A 21700-nucleotide genomic window follows, 5' to 3' on the forward strand; every position below is an offset into this window, starting at 1 on the left:
GGGCACGTTCTGCATGGAGCACTGGGTGTTATGCACAAACAATGAATCATGGAACACTTCATCTAGAACTAATGATGTAATGTATGGGGATTAACATAAGAATAAAAAAAATAAATAAATAAATAAAAAAAAGAAGAGTTGGTTTAAAATACACATTAAGTAGGTAATGCTGCAGGCAGTTATGGGATTTGGGCAAAAACCATGAAGGAAACATTCAAATGACCTGACTCGGGAGACACTGTTCGTGTCCATAACCTCTTTTTGGGGGTGAGATGATGTGTTTAAAATGCCAAGCACAGCACCGACAGCCAGGAGGTGTCCGTGGCGTGAGGGCCGGCCTCCCCCGAGGTCAGCCCCGGCGGGCGGCAGGACCGGATCTCCAGCAAGCCCTCCCGGAACCTCAAGCCACGAGTCCCCCTGGCACGTCAGGACACCACACCGCTTTACCCCACCAGCCAGGCGCGAGCATCTGCGCATCATGGCACCACAGGGAAATGAGACATGTGGTGGGCAGCCACGTGGACAAACACGAGCTCATCCAACCCTTGCCATGACTGTGCCCTTCATAAAGGGGACGTCGCCTGTCCAAGGTGACCTGCTGGTTGGCTGAGGCCCAGATCTGGGCCCAGGCCTTTCTGATTCTAGAATGCAAGCAACCTGCCAGTCACTAGGGACTGCCCTCGCCCCACCTTTCTTCCTCTTTTATTCCCTCACCAAGGGCAGAGCCCCACTGCCTGGGGGTTGACATGTTTCCAGCCCTCTGGAGGCCACAAGTCTAGGGGTGAATGAAGTCTGGTGTAGAAAGCCTCGTCATGCTCCTAACCCAATAAGCACCCTTCTCCTGCAGGGTCCTGAATCCCGCACTCCTCCCTAGCCCACAGCTTCCTCTCTCCCCTTGGCCAGGACGCTAGCCTCCTAAACAGGCCTTCCCTTCATTCTGTCCTCCACACAGTGGCCAGAGTGGCCCTTCTCCACTCAAAACCCAGCCGCAGCCCCTCCTATCACCAGTCAAAGCCAGAGTCCTCATGGGCACCGGGGCTGTGCCTGGGTCTGCGGTCCTCCTGCAGGGCCTCCCCCGCCACTCCCCCACTGCCACATGCAAGGCCTTGCTGCTCCCCGCACGCGCCAGGCGACCTCCCACCCTGACCGGCACTCTTCCCCATGGTTGCACGGCCAACTCCACTCCTCAGGCCTCTGCTCAAAAGCCACCTCCTTAGTGACAGGGCCCCTGCCTCCCAACTAGCAATCATGACTGCCCCACACTCCCGAGGCCTCTTACCCTGCTAACATACTGTGTAACCTACTCACGTCCCAGGACGCTGCACAACTTCCTCATTTGCTTGTCATGGAACAACAAAGAGATGAAATGAAACCTAGCCTTTTTGAGCCCCTACCTCGCGGTGTCCCAGGCAGCAAAACAAACAAATGTTATTAGCTCATTTAATCCTCTTCCTGCCAGAACATAAGCTCCAAAAAGGCAGGATACTTCACCTGTTCTGCCCCTTTTGTTCATTGATACACCCAGCACGTATCAATGTCCTGGGGTACTGCTGAAACCTATTAGACACACAGGTAAGTATGGCTCAGTCTACATGGACCTTAAACATGCTCATTGCAAAGAAAGCAGTGCTCCTTTGTTCTGGCTTTCCTAAGTGTCCCCCAAGGACTAGCTGCAGCCTCTGGCTTCCCCTCTGTCGGCATTACTCTGCTTTGGCCCCTGGGATCTGACGATCTTCCCTCAAACTGTGAAAACACAGACCACTTCACTGAGGAGATGGATTCATAGCACAGGGAAGAAACTGGTCATCAGGGAGCACCAGGCCACTGTCACCCTGCAAGGCAGCCCCCCAATCCCCACTCAGACCCAAGAGCTGCCCAAGGCTCAGGCCTAGCAGCCCATGGCTAGGAACATGGATTTTGCTAATTGTACAAGTGGATGGGCGATACATGTGGAGCGAAGAGCTCACACGAGTCACTGATCCAACCCTCTCATTTCAGACGGGAGAAACTGAGGCCCAGTGAGGGGGAAGGGGCTCTCCCCAGGTTACACGGCAAATCACTGCCCCGAAGCCAGGCCTTGTGCCTTCTCAGACAGCTCTGCGGCAGTGGAGGTGAGACTCAGGGAAAGGCCAATCCACCTCTAGCTGGAGGCACCCTCCTCTCTGCTCTCAGTTACAGATACCCTGAAATGCTGGGGAAGACTGGTCCAAGTCTCCACATGACCAGAAAGTTTGGGGTGGCACAAAGGAACACTCAAGTTTGCCCTGAAAGTTTCCCTCCTATCCTATTCCCCAGTGGCCCTCAGGTTTCCACCTCCTGATGCAAAGGCAAAAGGACCCACCCCAAGAAAAGGGAGCCTGCACACCAAGTGCTCGCCCAGAGAGTGGGCGGCAGGAGCACCGCACTGGACAAGAGCTCACGATGCCTCAGAAAGACGCACAGACTCCTGGGCCAGGAAATGCCTATCCAGGTGTGCGCTCTGGAGGAACCCAAGCACATATGTGTACCCAGACACATACCTGATGCTCACTGCAGCAATGTTTGGGTGACAAAAATGGAACAACCCAGCCACCTCTATTGGGAAAATGGACAAACAGGTGTATGCATAATGAAATCCTACACAGTAGTTAAAATGAGCAAATAAGACCCACATATATCATCTTGGATACATCCCAAAACCATAGGCTGAATGAAAAAAAGAAGTATCAAAAGAATATATATTTAATGAGAGTATTTTTATGACTGTTTAAAGGGCACATGGGTGGCTCAGTGGGTTAAGTGTCTGACTCTTGGTTTCAGCTCAGGGTCGTGGGATTAAGCCCCACGTCAGGCTCCATGCTCAGTGCAGAGTCTGCTTGAGATTCTCTCTCTCCCTCTCCCTCTGCCCCTCCCCCTGCTCATGCACATATGCTCTGTCTCTCTCTCTGAAATAAATAAAATCTTTACTATAACTGATTAAAATATAGAAAGCAATAAAAAATACACATATACAGGGCACCTGGGTGGCTCAGTCGTTAAGCGTCTGCCTTCGGCTCAGGTCATGATCCCAGGGTCCTGGGATCGAGTACCACATCGGGCTCCCTGCTCAGTGGGAAGCCTGCTTCTCCCTCTCCCACTCCCCCTGCTTGTGTTCCTGCTCTCGCTATCTCTCTCTCTGTCAAATAAATAAATAAAATCTTTAAAAAAAAAAAAATACACATATACATTTTTGTGGGCACATATATATGTGATAAAAGTACAAAAAGACAAATTCCACAAAGCTAACCCCCTTCTTGTGTGTGATAATGAACACCTCGGGAGGGGTAGGATGGGGAAGAAGTAGGAGTGGGCTTGAAGCTAGATCTATAATATCTTGTTTCTTTAAAAAAAGAATCTGAAGCAAGTACAGCAAAATGTTAGCACCTATCTAACCTATATAATAATAGCATAATCTATTACATTTTCTCTGGATTTTTCTATATTTTGGTGTGTCCTAACTTAAATTTTTAACATATAAAAAATAAAATACTGGGGCACCTGGGTGGCTCAGTTGGTTAAGCTTCTGCCTTCAGCTTAGGTCACGATTCCGGGGTCCTGGGATCAAACCTGCATCGGGCTCTCTGCTCAGCGGGGAGTCTGCTTCTCCCTCTGCCTCCCCTGCTTGTGCTCTCTCTCAAATAAATCAATCCCTTAAAAAATAAATAAAATAAAATACTAAAAAAATAAAATAGAATACTAAGAAGAGACAAAGTTGGGTTGTACAATGTAAATTAGCTATAAAACTCTGTGTAATAGAAAGCCAAGAGAGTGGGCACTGAGGAGTGTTACTGCTGGGTCCTGATTTTCAGATATAATTTATGGGCATAGGACCACTTCCAACTGTGACATGTTCCTTATGAAGAGTCAAGGAAGAGCTCAGGGAACGATTCAAAAGAAGGAAAACACACACACACAGATGTTCTCTGTGGCTTATTTAGAGTGTGAAAAATCAGAAACTCCCAGGACAGTTTACAAAAGAAAAATGACAATAACTGACAATACAATCATACAAACAATAAGCACGAGACAAGACGGAAAGATGGGGAAACGTCCTCAAGCTGCAACCCCACACATGGGTCTCGCAGGAAGCACACAACCAAATGCCCTGGCTGCACCCAAAGTATGCCTGCGGTGGGCAAGACTCAAAGGCAACATGCAAGAGTACCGATGGCTCCTTGGGATTGGACGCACAGTTTTACACTCTCCCAGAAGCAGGTGTGGGTGGGCTCTCCGGGGCTCCATTGCCTGCTCCCCCCACCGCCCAGGGACTAGGCGGATTCCTCATAATGGGATGCTTTCATGGGGCAGTGAGAATCCCCTTCCATATTTCCAGGCTAGAACAAACCCCTCAAAGATTTCCAGAAATCCATTCCAGATGCTGCACATGTCACAGAAAAGGGCTCGGGGGTCAGCAGCTCCAGAAACCAAGAGGTTAAGTGCAGGGTCCTATTTCATCTCCCAGAGCTAGCTGCTTGAGACAGAACTTTTGCTTTAAGTAAAGAGAAATGCTCTCATTTTGTGTTTGTTCTCACAGTCTAGCAGCCCTCTGAGCAAGCCGGATTAGTATATAACTTCCATTGCGCACGTTTCTGATCAAAGCAAAAGCTGCTCCGTGAGTCTGAAGAACAGACAAGTAAGAGGAATCAACCTCCATAAACATCTTACGTCCTCTGCAAATACTGCTCACTAACGTCAATTAACTCTTTAGCTGTTTGCTCTGCACTGATGAAGGGAGTCACTAGCTAAGTTGAGTTTTAAACTGGAACACTTAGAAATGATGCTCTCAGCCAAGTCCCAGTGGTGCCTGCCATCAGCTCACACCATGCTGACTCCATGGGAGACTGCGGGCTGACCAGTGGACCCTGAGGACCCTGAGGCTGGGCACTGTGTGGCTGTGCTCCCAGAGGGCAGCCACCTGCCCCAGCCATCGGCCGGACCCCAAGTGGGCAATAAGGCACCCGAGATTCTGGCTACGACTCAGACGTCAGCAGTGGCTGACCGAGGCTTGCCAGTTCGCCAGTGCCCTGTCCCCAGGGACCCAGGACCAAAGGTTACTCTGAACTTATCTGGGTTAAACTCTACTACTCCGACCACAGGTTAAATTTACCTTAGAGCAGGCAGTCAGCAGCCAAAATAATGACCAGAGGGCAGAGGCCCACTTCCCTACAGGGTATTTCCAAGTCACTGCCTCCTTCTCAGGAGCCATTCTCCTGAGCTGAAAGTTTGTTCCTTTACCACTGGGAGGAAAAAGGGGACCATAGAGCCTAACCCCACTGGGCTCAGTCACCATCTCACTCTTACCTGGCATGTACACAGGATATAATAAAGTGTGGGGGCCAGGGGATCTCTGTGCCAAACTTGCCCTTTTATAAGACAAACCTGAGCATCCATACAGCCAACCTGAGCGTGGCTACCTGTAGCAGGATCTGACCTGTGACGTCGGATGAGCAGGTCCAGACCAGCAGGGCAGGCCCATGAGATGGTATTCTAGGAGTGGACCCGGGCAGGGTCTGGCTGCTGGAGGGCAGGACACATACCTGGACAGCATTCATGAGGAATAGGGCAGCCATGCCCACGGTCCAGAGCAAACATCTAGTATGTGCTGGGCACAAACAGGACTGTTAGGAACATTAATTCATTTAATTTCATTCCCACAACAGTGTTTTGAGGCAGGTGATATTACTGTGCCCCTTCCGCAGATAAGGAAGGAGTTCGGATAAGGCAAACAACTACCTACTGCCTCCTCAAGGGATGAGGCAGAGTTGCATCCTGACCCAGACCCATCCATAGTCAGTACCATACTCACTCAAGAAACACATGCCCACCCCTACACTAGGCTTCACCAGGAGGGAGATGAGACATAGACTGTATCCTTGAGCCCCGCACCCTGCTTGGCAGCTTCGCCAGCACTGCAGACAGAGCTGGAGATCACAGAGGCTTCAGAAAACCGATAAAGGCACTAGGCCTTCAGAGAGAGGGGGCTCTCCAGGTAGGGTGCTTGAGCTGCCCCTTCAAGGTAAGCTGGGCGGCAAAGCAGCAGAAAATGAAGTATCCTGAGCACCTACTGTGTGTGTGTGTGTGTGCGTGTGTGTGCGTGTGTTGTGGAGCTCGGCTCACATAATGGAGAGCCCTGACACCCTGAGATCCTTTTAATAGACACCACTGGACTGCGGTTGATGGGGTGCAGACCCAGGCAGGGGACAGCAGTGGGATTCCTTCTACCACCACCGGGGCGCTGGGGCCTGCACCGGAGGAGGCCGGCTCCCCTCCACTGTGAAGCAGCTGCTCAGTGGGTGTGATGCAAAGCCATTCAGGGTAAACAAAACGAAGGCGTGTGCAGGGCAGTCACAGGTGGGTGAGGCTAAGAACAAAACCAGAGGACAAACAAGCATCCAGAGACCAGCACAATCCAGAACTGGCTTCGGAAACACACAAAAGGGAAAGCAGGCAGGGAGACAGCAGGGCAGGAGACATGGCTCCCAGACCCTTTGTCCACTGCCCAGCTGAGTGGCCTTAGGCAAGTAGCTTGGCCTCTCTGGGCCCCAGTTTCCTCACCGGTAAGATGAAGGGACAGGACTACACAACCTTCCCAGTTCTCTCCGGGGCTGACGTCCTCTGACTTGCTGCCAAACCAGGAAGGCGGAGTTCCAAACAGCACGGTCCTCAGAGACCCACACACTAACAGAGGCTCCCAGCTGGTTCCACAGAGCAGAACCTGGAGGAGTGAGACCTGCCCCATGCAGGCTCTGAGGCTCCCCTGCTCTTCGCAAGCCACCTAGCAGGTCCTTGATCTGCTGGCAAGGGAAAGAGGATATGCGTGTAAGGCCCCAGCGCACAGCAAGCACGGGGGCCACCATGCTCTCTGGGATCCCAGCGCTCCCAGAGCCCTCCCCATGTGGAGAGACTACAATGACCCAGACCTCACAGGCATGAGGGCAGAGTGCTTAGGAGTCAGAAAGACTGCTCAGCCACTTTGTGGCCAGATGACTCTGAGCAAGCTACTAACCCTGCTCTGGGCTCAGGATCCTCATCTGTGATACCTCTTCCCGGGAGAGATTACGCCCTGCCTCACAGGGCTGATCACTCTGAGGATTAAATCAGAGAGCGAGGATAGAATGTAGCATGGTGCCTGTCACTTACGTAGTGGCAACCGCTGCTATCACCAATGACAAGGTCAATGGTAAACGTCTGAGAGGGCTTGCGTGACTCCATACTCCAAGCCAGGGGCAGAGGTCGCAGTTGAATCAATATCTCCCAGAGAGGCAGGGGCAAGTCAGCAAGGAGGACCTGGCCAGAGCCATTCCAGGAACAACCCCAGAAAGAGGTGAACCATGGCTTCAAGACCCCCCCACCCCCCCGCCAATCTCCTATCCTGCCATTCAGTAAAGGTCTAGAAAGGACTTGTCCTCTACACTTTCCTAGCACCCAGTAAGAGAGTCGTGGAATATTTATTCAGGGCTGAAATGTCCCTACCCATCTTACAGGTGAGAAACTGAGGCTCAAGACACTGAAAGGCCTTGTCAGTGGAAGCCACGATCAGAGAGAGCCCCAGAACCCAGGAACATGATACCTGGGCAGGACTCTGCCCACCATACCTCAGCTCAAATTGAGTGCCAGCCCTAGGCACTGCCTACCAGCTGGGGGCTCTGGGCAGATCAAGTGGCCACAGCAGCCCTATCTGTATAAGACAGAAACACAGGCCAAGCCCCTTCCACCTCCCCTAGATCAACATCAGTAGCTTTTCTTAGTAATACAAGGGGGAGAGCTCTGAAACCCAAAAGGATTCTCCAAAACACACCTGAATCTTCCCAGCTGGCCTCAGGTAGGATGACTTCCTGTCTGGAGAACCTACATTAAAAGGCACAAGAAAGTCTTCTTTAAATCGAGAGGCCTCCATCGGGGGCCAAGGACTCCACATGTCGGCCAGCCACATCCTACATGCGTCAGAGCATGCTCCCGGCATGTCGGAGAGGAACACAGAGGCCCGGCAGCCCGCTCACTTCCCCAAGGCCCCAGGAGAGAGCCTCACGGCGGGCATGTATAGTGCACGGCCCGCGTGCACTCAAAACACCTCCTCTGGTTCAACAAACTTGTGCCGAGTCTTACTCTACCGAGGGCGCTGGGCTACACTACGTCCTGGAGACACAGAGTGAAGGATGACGCAGCGCAGCCCTCCAGGAGCTGGCAGAGGGGCCAACAGCAGCACAGCGGGAGCTCAGAGGAGAAGGGCTAACCCGGAGATGGGCAGGGGACGGTCAGGGATGGCATCCTCCAGAACCTGATCTTGAAGAGTAAAAAGTGACGCCGATAAAGAAGGGAGGGACGGGTGTTCCAGGAGAGGAAGGGACGGAGCAAAGTCCCGGGGGCATGAATGGCCGGGGGCGCGCCCGAAGTCCAGGCAGCGCAGTAAGGCAGAGTGCTGACACCACCCGGCCAACGCGGGCTCCGAGGCTCCCTCCGACTCTTCTGGAGTCCTGACTGCCCAGGCTACGTCTGACTGCTGCCAACAGCCAGAGAGCCATGCACTCACTCAGCCAGATGGTGCCCTCTCCTTCTGGCCACGACTCTCCTGCCACGTACAGGAGACAAGGCCAGTCTGTTGCCCCAGCTGCCTCAGTTCCCCCCTCTGTAAGATTGGGAAGGTCACCTCCTACCGATTGACAATGCATGCACCTCCCCAAAGCTCCCTGAGTGCCACAGACAGACCGCCATCCTCACAAAGCCAGGCTCAGGCACACCTGGAATCCCCTGCCCTGGGTCTTCCTGCCCTCACCCCCCCAACAGCAGGTGGCCTGGGATACCCTGAGCAAAGCTTGCACTACGTCTCATCTTGTACAGGTTTTTCAAACAATGACTAATCCACTCGTCCATCTGCCAAAGTCTATGAAGCCCCTCAGACTCCCACACTGACCAGGATTCAAGGAACCCGACCATGCGGGGCAGGTTTCACAGAACCTGCATCCAGGACGGCCATGATGATCTGGCAACAGCAAGGCCCCTCACAGCACTCAGTGATGTATGAGCCATAAGGGGTGAGGCCCAAGACCCTGCGAAGAGGGATGGGTGGGAACAAGGGATATGAGCAAGCTCTGGGGATATGTGGGTCTCCCCAGTAGCCTGGCTTTTAAAAATCATTTATGGTTTATACTTCACAGAATTCTCAAAAACTTTATGAACAATTACTGTGTGCAATCATACCGAGAAAACAAATCAAACACCATTAAGAAGAGATAAACAAACCTGAAAAATAAACAAGTTTGAACTGGAATCTTCTAGAAATTTCTAGAATTGGAACTTCTAGAAAGGAGCCTTCAGAGAGAAGACTCCATTCCCCAAAGACACAGCAGGATCATCCATGTTGCCTACATGAAGACTATAAAGCACAGACTCCAGCTTCACCACCCTAATGGGAAACAACAGCACCCACTCCAAAACAAAGGCCAAATCAAGTGGCATTTGCTGAGCCTCTGCCCAAAACCAGATACATGCTCAGCACGCTGGGGAAGGTAGAGATGAAGACTGGGGCCTCATCCTGCTAGCAGAAAAGAGAAAGCGTGGGCACAATTGAATACCAAATGAGGCCAGTACCCAGAGCTTTCAGAGGGGGTACACAGTGCATTGTTAAGAGGGGTTAGGGAGTTGGAGGGGAGGGTCAGAGGAGAGAACATTGTAGTTTGGGGAACCGAGGAAGACTCAAAAGAACATGAGGACACCCTGTGCTACAGTCTAAATGTTTATCTCTACCCCCAACACCCCCCAAATTCAGATGCTGAAATCCTAATGCCCAGTGTGAGGGTATTTAGAGGTGAGGCCTACAGGAGGTGAATAGGTCACGAGAATGGAGCCCTCATGAGTGGGATTAGTGCTCTTATAAAAGAGACACCAGGTGAGGGCACAGCAGGAAGTTGGCAGTCCACAACCCAGAAAAGGGCCTTTGTTGGCACCCTGGTCTTGGACTTCCAGCCTCCACAGCTGTGGGAAATCAGTATCTATTGTTCACAAGCCACCCCGTCTGTGGCAGTTTGTTACAGCAGCCCCAACAGACGAAGGCATCATGAAATAAACCTGGGCAGAGCGCAGTTTTGCAAGCTAGCTGCACTGCCAGCCAATTGAATCAGTAAGCACTGTGCTATCTCAAATGATGAGGAAAGAGTCCCTCCTCCCAACACACCTACTCAGGTACCATTAGGAGAAGCCACCATTTATTAGCCAGTCACCTGCCACAGGTCAGGCCCCAAGCTGCCTCATTTTATCTCCTAGCCACCTGTGCGGTCACGGGTGAGGGGAAGGAGGCCAGGGGATTATCTCCAGGGTCGCGCCGCTCCCAAATGCCCCAGACGGCATCTGCACCAGGGGCTCGGGCTCCAAGCCCGGTGCTCCCGCCCTGCCGGCCGGTACAGACGCCGCTAGCGATAGAAGCAGTGGTGAGCTCCAGTGAGGACAGGGAGAGGGCCAGAGGGGACAGTGTGTCCCGGCCGGCCCTCCCAGAGCAGGGCAACAGAGACCAGCCTCCAGGACACTTGGTCCCACCAGTGGGAGGATCACTTCCTTGGAGCTGCTCAACAGGAATCACCCCGATTAATAAAACAAATGGCTTTAATTTAAAGCACATTAACAGCAGGCTCTGTGCCCTTAACAGGGCCTGGCTCCGCTGCTCAGAACAGGCACCTACAACAGGGGTGGGGGCACAGCGTTGCCAACAGTTAAAAAGCCCTGCTCCACGCAGTCCAGCAACACAGCCACAGTGACGGGCCGCCAGGAGGGGGGCACTGCACCCCTACCCACCAAGCCTGCCTCTCGGAGACACGGGCCACTCCCCCGACTTTCCACCTCGCACCGGGAGACCTACGACTCTGTCCCTACAGGAGCTCCTGGCGGGGGACAGGGGCCGCTCTGCCTTCAGGCAGCTCTAGCCACGTTTCCTCCCTTTTTAAGCGGCAGGCCGCCTCCCTTCTCCCGGAGGGCCCAGCACGTGCTGGGTGTGACGCGGCTTCCCGGTGGATGCAGCTTGGGAAGCTGGGGGGCTGTGGGCAGGGCCCGACTGGGGGTCCCTTGGCGGGAACAAGGTCAGGCCAGAGGCTCGGGATACGGGATGAGCAGATACCCCCTCTCCACCATCCACGGGTCCCTCGGACTGTGCGGCCAGGAAGCACTGATGTCTTCTCCATCCGGATGCAACCGTCCAGCTTGTTTCATCCACCTTTTCAAAGGGCCTCATCAAAGCCGGTTTACACCCGGCACAGGAAGGAAATGATCGCCCACAATCGCCATGCAGACTCCCTTTCATTTCAATCTTCCTCTCTAAAACCCGGGGGGGGGGCGGGGAACGCTCGTGGAGAAAGAACAAAAACAGCTCGGCTTGCGCCCCAGGCTTCGGTGGTGGGAGAGCGGCGCGGGCGGGCTCTGGCGCCCGGCTCCACCTGAGCAAACGCGGGGCGGCGGCGCCCTCCAGTGGCCGCGCGGAGCGCCGCACACGGCTCCTCGGCCCCGGGAGGGGACCCCGCACGGGGAGCAGGAGAGCAGCTCTCCCCTCACTGGGTCTCAGGGACAAGGCGGTGACAGGCTGGAGAGGCTGGTGGCCCAGTGTGGGCTGCACTCCTAAGCTACTCCACCTGCGGACCTCCTGGCCTGGAGACCGGCGCCCTCCAGCGCAAACCCCCAAGCAGTGGACACACCACATGCGTTCCCTCCAGTACTGACCCCAGGCCCCATTCTGGCACAAGGCTGCTGGAAAGCCAGCCCCCAACAACCAGCAGAGCTTCAGCCTTCCCTGCCCAGCCAGAAAGATCCGTGGGGACACAGGGCAGTGAGGCCCAGTTGGGATGGGTGAACACAGGCCCAAACATAGGCCCTGCAGGGGGGTTAGGGTGAGCTAGCTCTCAATTCACTCTCCCAAAAGGGAGTACAGACTACTGATAACACTGACACCCAAACCGAAGAGCCTGGGCTGATTCTAACCCCAGCTCTGTGTGGCACTAAGTAAGTCACCGCCCCCTCCACCCAGGTCTGTCAGCTCACTGGGAGGACGCTGCACCCATAGGTTCAGAATTTCCTTCCAGCTCCAAAGCTTGGTGACTCTGCAGTGTTCTGGGAAGGCGAGGGAGACGGACGCTGCCCTTGCAGAGAGCACAGTCTTTGTTCAGACTGATGTAATTAATTATTTGGGGCCACTGGGCAGGGGGATGATACAGATTGCGAGGTGGGCTACAGGCCAGCCCTCACTGGCTCCCACTCTCGTGGGTGTCGCCTCCTCCCTAAAGCATGACTTAGTCTGGGAGCTCAAGTAAGTCTCTTGATCCGTCAGCCTTGGGGGCTCCTTCACCTGTCACAGTGATGCTCAAATGAGATGTTTGTAAAAGCCCTTTTATAAACTCTAAAGTGCTGAAATGTTACTATTATTCTCCTAATCAAGTCTTCACACAAGTAACATCGCCTCATTGATTTTAGAAATAACATTACTATATACAACCGAAATTTCTAAACTATATTCTTCAGAATACAAGCGTTTCCAGAGATGCTATATAACATCTTTCTGGGTGGGGCGGGGAGTGTCAAGGTACCTGGGTTTTCTTGTAAAATGCATTTTGGTAAACACATAAGAAAAATATCAAATACATGTGTACAGTTGTCCTTATCAATATGTAATCATCTTGCCATTAGTCATTGGGGAAATGCAAATCAAAATCACAATGAGATGCTACTTCATACCCACGAGAACGGCTATGATCAAAAAGACAACAGCAAGTGATGGTGGGGATGTGGAGACTCTGGAGCCCTCATACGCTGCTGGTGGGAATGCACAATGGTGCAGCCGCTTTGGAAAACAGTCTAGCATTTCCTCCAAGGTTCACATATGGCCTAGCCATTCCATGCCTGGGTATATACCCAAGAGATGTGAACACATATATCCACACAGAAACTCATAAACGAATGTTCACAGCAGAATTATTCACAATAGCCAACAAGTGTAAACCACCCAAATGTCCATCAAATAATGAATGGATAAATGTGGCAGGTCCGTACAATGGAATATCATGCAACCATTAAAAAGGATGAAGTACTATCCATGCCAAGCAAAGGAAGCCAGATACAAAAGGTCACATACTGAATGAGTCCATTTTTATGAAATGTTCAGAACAGGCAAATTTATGGAGATAGAAAGCAGTTTGTGGTTGCCAGGGCTGGGGAAAGAGGGGAATGGGGAGTGACTGCTAACGTGTATGGGATTTCTTTTGGGGGTGATGAAAATGTTTTGGAATTAGTGGTCATGGCTGAACAATCTTGTGAATATTAAAAACCACTGAACTGTTTATTTTAAAGGGGTGCATTTTATGGCATGTAAATTCTAGTTCAGTTTTTTTAATTGCAAAAAAGAAAAATGTGATTATCTGTCTTTTGAAAAATGATCAATGGGAACAGAAAACAGAAAATTGTGAGGAATTCCTGATGTCCAGCTTGAACATTACATCTGTGCCCTGAGGCCCTCACAGCATTTACCAACCACCCATATATCAGTGTGAGTCAGCTCTAGGATGGTCCCCGACCTATGTTATGGGCTTTGCCTTATAACACATTATCTGTGCTATTATCTATGGAATTATCCAGAGTGTATCGTATGGGATACAGTAATAACCATATAAAGTTATTCCCTACAGATCAATGACTGAAGTTTTTCCTGAGAAACACACATCAGCACACAAACTACTACAGTTGTTTCATGAACGTACTATAATTTAAAAGAGCTCCACTGGCGAATGGGTTTGGTAATGCAGCAAGGTTCTCTAAATTCTGTAGTAAGAAATGTCAGCCTATCTTTCCGAGAGCCTCTCACTGCAGGAGGCATTTCTCAGACCCCCTCTTCCCCAGACTGTCATAACCTATTTGAGTCTCGTTCATATGCAAGGTACCTGCTGCTCTGACGGGCTGGGAGAAGCTGCCTTTCAGTGTCGCCCGCTTGCCATGAGCATCATCGTGTGACAGCCTGCGTGGCGGTCTTTACGCTTCTGCCAAGCCCCAACTATGAGCTGAGGTTCTCATCTTTTCAAAGCCACTCAGTGTTGCTCCTGCCGAAGCTCTGGCAATGTCCCGGTGTGCCCAGAGCTTCCACCTCAGTCCTCAGCACATGCTCCCCCTGGAATCCAACAACTGCCTTACATGTGGAAAGCACGCGGCTTCCTTCTCCTTCCTAACCTGTCATCTGGGGACTGAGCAACCCAGCCTCATGCTCTGAGGAAGATGGGGTTCGACAGAAGAGGGGCAGATCACTGAGAACTCCGATAGGATTTCCTGGGTTTAGCTAAAACAGCCATCAGTCAGTCAACTGTGAATATTGATGGAGAGCCTCTAATGTGCCAGGAACTGTGCTAAGAATAGGATGGTGGTGGGGGAAAGAAGGAGCACCTCTGTTTCCACTGTTCTGTGCCTTCTACGTGGGGGGCTCGCCACTAGACCGGCACTCCTGGCCTCTTGCTCCCCACTACACACACTAACACCTCCCTTAAGGTAGGAGGAGAAACTGAGCTGATGGGTGAGTTTGGAAGGCATGCCTGCCCTGGCCCCCTCCTCTACTTCTACTTCGCCCTTCATTCTCTCCTCTCCCTTCCCCTTCTTTCTCCCCTCCTCCCCTCGCCCCTCCCCTCTTCTGGAATTACCTGTGGAGAGCCTGCCCACCCCTGCAGGGAGGCCAGGGCTGTCTGTCCCTCCAGAAGTCTGTCTGATTCTTGTGTTTCAGGTTAGCAGGCTGCCTGTCCCCAGTCTTACTATCATTTCCAACTTAGGCCAGAAATAGGAATGGCATTTATGGGGTTCCTGCCGACCTCAGCAGATGAAGAAGGGAAGCGATGTCCTGCCCTCATGGAGATTATGTTCTAGTAGGGAGAGGAAGACTGCAAATAAATAAAAGGATGGTTATTTTCTCAAACATGCAGAGCACACTCCCACCTGCAGCCTTCCCACACACAGCTCTAGCTAGAGCTCTCTCTCTTCTAGATGTCCAAAACTCCATACTCTCACTTCCCTCCGTCCCTGCTCAAATGTCACCTCATCAGTGGGGCCTTTCCTGACAACCTCGACCCGCCAACTGCCCCTCCCTGGACACATACACTTCTTACGTCCTTACCCTGCTTTGCCTGCTCTAAACTTCTCACAATCTGACTTGCTCTACCTGTACTTGTTTATCTGTTTAAAGTCTCCCTCATCCCCCACAACCCTAGACTGTAAGCTCCACGAGAGCAGAAACTTGGTTCCATTCCCGCTATTCACAGGCACAGAGTAAGCGCTCGTCTGTTGAACGAATGAAGGAACGAACAAATGAATATGTGCTACAAACAAGCTGATGGGAGAGAGGATGAGGGCCCAGGTGGGGGCTGCTTTAGAAAAGGGGTTCAGGGAAGGCCTTTTGGAGTGGCTACCATCTGAGTGATCACACAACAAGAGCATGAGAAACACCACAAAGAAGCAGTACTGGGCACCCCTGGGGTGGGGGAGCCCCACCAGGCCTCTGCAGGGGGTGCTGGCCACCCCAAATAGGAGGGAGGAGAGAACCACAGGTCATGTCAGCTGAGTGATGCCAGGTGCTCCGGGGCCTGCTCACTGTGTTGATTTCCCCAGAAGTCAGCGCGGTGGGGCCATGCTGTGAGCCTGGATCCATGAGTGACTCGGCAGCACTGGGCTGAGCGTGCTACAGAATGGTGGCATCAAATCCTTGCTGCTACACGGGAGGTGGGGGGTGTCTGATCCTCATTTACAGACGAGGCTTCGGAGGCCCTGAGCGGCAAGGTGGAGGACCCGCGGTTACCCAGCTAGTAACTGGCCAACCGCATTTGAAACTCAGAGCTGTCTCACTCCCTCAGGCCATCTCATGCCCAACCCACCCACCGCATTTTTGCAGCAAGACAGGATGAACATGAGTGTGACGCTCAGCAGTGTGGGTCTCTGGATGGCAGGGGCTGTCCTGGACCCACATCTGTGTCCCCTGTAGCTGTGAATCCAGGGCCCCACATACAGCAGGTGCTTGGTCAGGCCCAGGGTGGGCTCCTAAGGGGTGGGGCAGGGATGGCTGGTCGTCTACCCCAAAACCTGCTCTCCTCTCCTTTCTGATTAACAGAACTCCTACTTTTAGCAGAGGACTCTTTTTTTTGATTCTTCCTCCATCCTGCTACAACACAGACATGATGGCTAAAGCTGTACCAGCCAGCCTGGCCCACAAGGACAAGGGTCACTCCCTAGGGAGAGTGACATGGGCAGCTGCAAGGAGCCTAACACCCTCATGACTTCGGGAAGCCCCCATGGCACCAGGAATGCCTACCTCTGGACTTCCATTTGGATGAGAAATAAAGCTCAATCTTGCATAAGCCACCACAATTTGGGGTTTCCATGGCATATTCTATCAAACCTGATAGAGCAAGGAAGGCTGGTGAAAAAGATAAGTCTCGATGTACATCTAGAACTGTAGGATTCCTCTTGACGAACAGAATGAGGCAACAGATGGCTCAGAAGCAGAGCAAGCAAAACCCCATGAGAAGGGACAGCTTGGGATGACAAGTGAGCCGGAGTCAGGAGGTCCTGAGTGGAAGTGGTATCGTAAAAGCAGCATTTGTGCAAGATGGACGTAGCAGCCTTTCCCAGGCCAGCAGAACCAGGAGCGCCTGGAGGACAGAGAGCAGTGCAGCCAAATGTTTCCTGACTGCCCACTGTGTGCCAGGCACCATGCTCCCAGCGAAGGCTGCACAGACAGGATGGCTGAACTGGGTCTGGAAGGTCGGCAGGAGAGCCCCCGGCGCTCCTGTGTCCCCTCAGGGCAGTGAACTCCCCCACCTGCCTCTGCAGCTCCATACAAATTCAGATTCCCAGGTCCCACAGGCAGGGGCGGGGCCCAGGACTCTGAACATTTAATAAGTGTACCCGCGGGATTCTGATGCAGTCAGACCCTGGACCTATTTATACAGGCTAGCAGCCCCTAACCTGATGCCTGGAACACAGCAGGTCTGGATGCTTATTATTTGGATGCTTATATACATGAAGAAATAATAGACTTCTGTACTGTTAGGAGACAAACCAGTAGATTTCAAAAGATTTTCAATAATAATGAAAACAAGATTTTTCTGGTGCAGTGAATGGTTTTTTAGCTAATATTTAATTAGTCAAAATATAATCTGAGGTCACTAATAATGTTCTGTGATCTACTTCTGCAACCCGTTCAGCTAAAAGGTATTTCAGTTTCACTTGAAAATGGCCTTAGAAGAGACCTCTGGGTGTGAGCACAGTTCCCACGCCGGCTCGCTGGAGCTCTGCTCTGCAGCTTACAGAGGTGGCGGAGCCCAAGGGCCCACACTGACGGAGGAGGCTGTCTCCAGACAGGTGGCTGGGAGAGGAGCTGCCTTCCTCGCCCCCAAGCTGTCCTCACACACTTCAAGGCAACTCTTCTCCTGGGAGTCAACTGTCCTTATTACCTGACCTTACAAGACAGAAGTGCTCCTTAAAGAAGAAACATGGTATATGATGATTTCACTCATATGTGGAATTTAAGAAACAAAACAGATGAACATAAGAGAAGGGAAAGAACAGTAAAATAAGATAAAAATGGAGGGGGAGGCAAATCATGGGAGACTCAACTATAGAGAACAAACTGAGGGTTGCTGGAGACAAGGTGGGTGGGGCATGGGGTAATTGGGGAATGGGCAACACTGGGTGTCATGTAAGTAATGAATCCCTAAATTCTACTCCTGAAACCAATACTACACTATATGTTAACTAACTTGAATTTAAATAAAATCTCAGAAGAAAAACAAAGAAGAAACAGGGTAGAAAGGGAAAAACACTGACCTAGGACATGGGTCTAGTCCTAGCCAGGTCAGTAACTCGCAAGTGGCCTCGGGCAAGTCTCTTCACCCATTGTGCTATGTGCTCTTGAAGGTCCCTTCCAGCCCTGATGCAACCAGGGTGAGAATTTCTAGTTTCCTTCTTCCTAATTAATACTGAAAGATTAATTGTTCGTATAAAATGCACTCCCATATGGACGGCATGATGTTCAGTGCTGGGGATACAACATTTAAGAGAAGTCAGGGTCCATGCCCTTTGTCTTCCTTGTCTTGAAAGGTAGACATATATTTCATTCAATAATTATATAATTACAACAGTGATAAATGTTACTTGGTGCTATGGGAGTGTGTAATGGGCGCTCAGGAAAGGTTTGCCAAGGAAACAACATTGACACTGAGACCTGAGAGCAGAGCTAAGGATGGGGGTCGGGGTAAGGAGCCACTCGAGGCAGAGGGAGAAGCATGTGTGAAGTGATGCCAGAAAAAGCATTCCTTTCAGGAATATTCCAAACCTGAGGGAGAATCAAATGACCAACAAAATGAAGCCAACCTTTGAGTACCATATATTTAAAGAAAAAAAGAGCACCTTTTATCAAAAACAGAGAACAGACTCAAAATCTGACCTCGAAACTAACAGGAACGATTTTATGCCGAAACTGATAAACTCTTCTCCGACCACAGCCGTCCAGCTACCAAGCCCCCAGACCCTCATTGGCCACGCCTCAGCACAGGTACTGTCAAGGCCTTGGTGACCTCTGGCTGTCCTAACCGAGCACGGCAGAGGGAGGGAGCATGAAACACAGACACCGCGATGGGGACCTGGCCCTGAGGCCAAGATCGCTGGTGCTGACTATGTGCCGGGCATCATGCACGGGCACGGGAGATAAGACCCGATATGTTCCTAGCACCAGGGGACACCAGGGAGGAGGAGGGAGAGGAAGACGTGCCTTTCAGATGGGGTTTCCCTGGAAGGCTCCAAAGAGGGGATGGAACCTGCAGATGGCCGAGACCTGGAGATGGAGAGAGAAAGAGTATCCTGACAGCAGCTAGAAAGCCCCGAGTGCACAAGAAGTTGTGGCTGGAGCTTGAGAGAAAGGGATGGGTAGAGATCTGGCCCGAGTTGCTACCTCTGACTCCATGAAGTGAGAAAATGACAATGGTGGTCTTCAGGGTAGAGACCCAGTCAAATCCTAGCTCTGCCCAGAATGGCCCTTTGATCAAGGGCCCTTGGTTTTCTCCCTTGGACCAGTACAGAGTTTCTCAAGCATTAGAGTCCTAGGGATCACCCAGGACAGGCTGCCAGGTCTCACCTTGAGATTCCAGTTAGGTAAACTGGGATGGGCCCCAGGCTGAAAAACCCCAGGTCAGACAGTGGGTCAAGGACCTGGATTCTTGGCCTCCTATAGCATGAAGTCCAGGCCCTGGGGCCCTTCCCTGACTATGGTGGGTGCTCCGGACAGGCTTACTTGTTCTGGGCAGGAGACAGATCTTGTGTGCTATGGGGAGAAGCGGGAATGGAAAGCGGTGGAAGGCTGGGCATGGACTGTCCCCAAGTCTAGGGACATTCCAGGGAAGGTGAAAGCTAAGTAAAGAGTGGCCAAGGCCCCAGGAGGGAAGGAAGGACATCCTAGGCAGAGAGTACATCTTGTGTAAAGGCACATTCAGCACAATCAAGATCTAAGGTGCACATAGGAGGACGAGAAGCAAGGCTGGAGAAGAGGGCCAGGCCCACAACACAGACAGACCTCCTCGAAGTTGGGACTTGAGCTGTCACAGACCCCTGAACCCTGCAGGATCTTGGCAGCAGCTCCCCTTGTCACTTCCTGGGCGCAAACACATGGGACATTACTCTTATCTCACTACCCCTTCCCCCACCATCAGTCTCCATCCTTTAAGACCACCTACTAATCCTATCAAAAAATCAGACCTTGGATCCCCTCTGTGCAACTATTAGGTCAAAATGAGGCTAGCAACTTGACTGAAGCAATTAACACTAAGCCAGGAAACTAACCTCTGACAAGCAGAGCCAGGAGATCATGGGAGATGATGGAGAGAGATGGGATTTGAGCTGCCACGGAGACAGGTTGGTCCAGCCTGGGACAAGGTGTCTTGCTCTGCTGTGCTCTCCCCAGATCTTATCTGTACCTCTTAGAGCTTTCCCTTCCTCCCTCGGAGGAACCGGTGGCTTCCCTAAATGGGTTCATGACCCTTGAGAGTGGGGAAGAAGTCGCAGAAAGGGGATGAGGTGGTTCACACTGTCTGGGTTTGGGCTTAGCCAGTTCTGACTTAAATATGAGAAATGTCACCGCACCTTCGATTCACGCGACCTCACTAAGACCCTGTCCAGCAGACCCTGCATAGAACGACTACTGCCCTCAAACGGTCTGTTCCAACCTCAAAAGTCAAAGACTGGGGAGAATAAAAAGCGCGGACTGCGAAGGCAGTGCTGGATCCTGCAAGGCCAGCAGAGAGGGGGCGAGCCAATTCTCGGGGGAGAGGGGTAGGCAAACGGGTCAGGGTAGTCAGTTGACACCCGGCAGCACTCCTGCACTCAGCGGTGTCCAGTGTCCAGCACTCCTGGACACGCCCCCCGGACGCTGCCTCCAGCATAGGGCGAACGCAGGTTTCGGGCAAAGCTGGGGCAATGTTGGAGGGGGGGGGCGGGGAGCGACAAACGTATGGGGTGGGCCATCCGCCGGGAGCCCCCAGCCGCAGCCCCGCTCACCTTGCACTTGAAGCCGGCGGCTGGCGGCAAAAGCTCTCGCAGCAGGGCCTTGGCCACCTCGCGGCTGGCCTCCTCGCTCACGAAGTGCAGGTTAAGCACCTCGTGCGCCTCGAACTTAGCAAGGCGCAGCAGGGAGCTGAGCGCGACGCGGGCCTTGGCCTGCAGCGCGGCGTTGTGTTCCGCCTTGGTGAACATCATCAGCAGGTGATAGTCCACCGGCCCGGGCCCGCCGCCCTCCAGGCTCTTGGCCTTGGCGCCCGGGGCCGGCGCCACGGAGCCCCGCGCCACCTCCGGCACGGGCGGCGAGGGCACGGCGGGGACCCCGGCGCGGGCCTCCTTCAGCCTCTTGGTGGCGCTGGAGAAGGTCTCCCGGCCCGAGCCGAGGTAGTAGAAAGCACAGACGGCCAGCGCCGCGGCCAGCAGCAGCGCGCAGTAGTGGGAGCGCACAGCGCCCAGGCGCGCCATGGCCCGAGCGCATGAGGACCCGCCTCGCCGACCCATGCACGACGGACCCGCAGACAGAGCAGCCGGGGAGCTGCAGCAGAGACCAGCACCCTGGCAGCCACTTAGTAGCCCAGGCGGCGGGCAGCGGCCATGGCGGGGGCGGGGCCGCGCTGCCCGGAGCCAATCCGCGGGCGCTGATGCGCGGAGAGGCGGGGCCAGGGCTGCCCGGCAGCCGCTGGGTCCTAGATTTAGAGGGATTCGAGACGGGAAGGAGCTAGCGGCGGGCGAGGACTCAGACTTCGAGAAAGCCAGCGGGACTGTACGGTCTGTTAAAACTGGCCGTCCTAAATGCCCAGCCCCAGACGCTAGAAATCGAAGCTGAGCCTTGAAAGGTATAGAGGCGCCCCAACGCAGGATCTTCGGTTAGCAAAAACACTAAACTGGACGCACAAAACGGGAAAAGTTTTCTCTCTATACCTTTCTCCCCCAAATGTTTGGAGGCTTGAAGTCCTCTCCCCGCCGACTCCCTTCACACCTGGGAGACTAGCTGAGGCTAGGGAATTTAAACTAACAAGCTCCTTCCTCATTCACGGTGAATGAGGAATGCCACCTAAGGTGGAAATGGCCTGCCCAGCGCACGGGCACTTGAGGCCATGTAAAGGATGTGGCCAGCAGGGGGACCCCACTTTCCACG

The 21700-nt window shown here is 52.8% G+C and overlaps 1 protein-coding gene across 3 annotated transcripts in view; it reads right to left on the reverse strand.

Annotated features, from left to right (window-relative positions):
• The window catches only part of XXYLT1 (xyloside xylosyltransferase 1), a 164051-nt gene extending 142894 nt beyond the window's left edge, over positions 1 to 21157 (reverse strand). The window contains exons 1-2 of one of the 3 annotated variants that reach the window (XM_081831857.1): positions 11124 to 11253; positions 7817 to 7865 (exon numbers count right to left, since the gene is read on the reverse strand). In XM_081831857.1, coding sequence (XP_081687983.1) covers positions 7817 to 7865; positions 11124 to 11236 — 162 coding nt within the window. In that variant the 5' untranslated portion in view covers positions 11237 to 11253. Of the gene's footprint in view, positions 1 to 6573; positions 6818 to 7816; positions 7866 to 11123; positions 11254 to 20562 lie in introns of those variants that run through there. The other 2 variants (XM_081831860.1, XM_081831872.1) reach the window with 2 other exon arrangements.
• Positions 21158 to 21700: the final 543 nt, after the last annotated feature.

The sequence above is a fragment of the Leptonychotes weddellii genome, chromosome 1 (assembly GCF_054177405.1).
Source record: "Leptonychotes weddellii isolate Sample4059 chromosome 1, ASM5417740v2, whole genome shotgun sequence".
Lineage (NCBI taxonomy): Eukaryota > Metazoa > Chordata > Mammalia > Carnivora > Phocidae > Leptonychotes > Leptonychotes weddellii.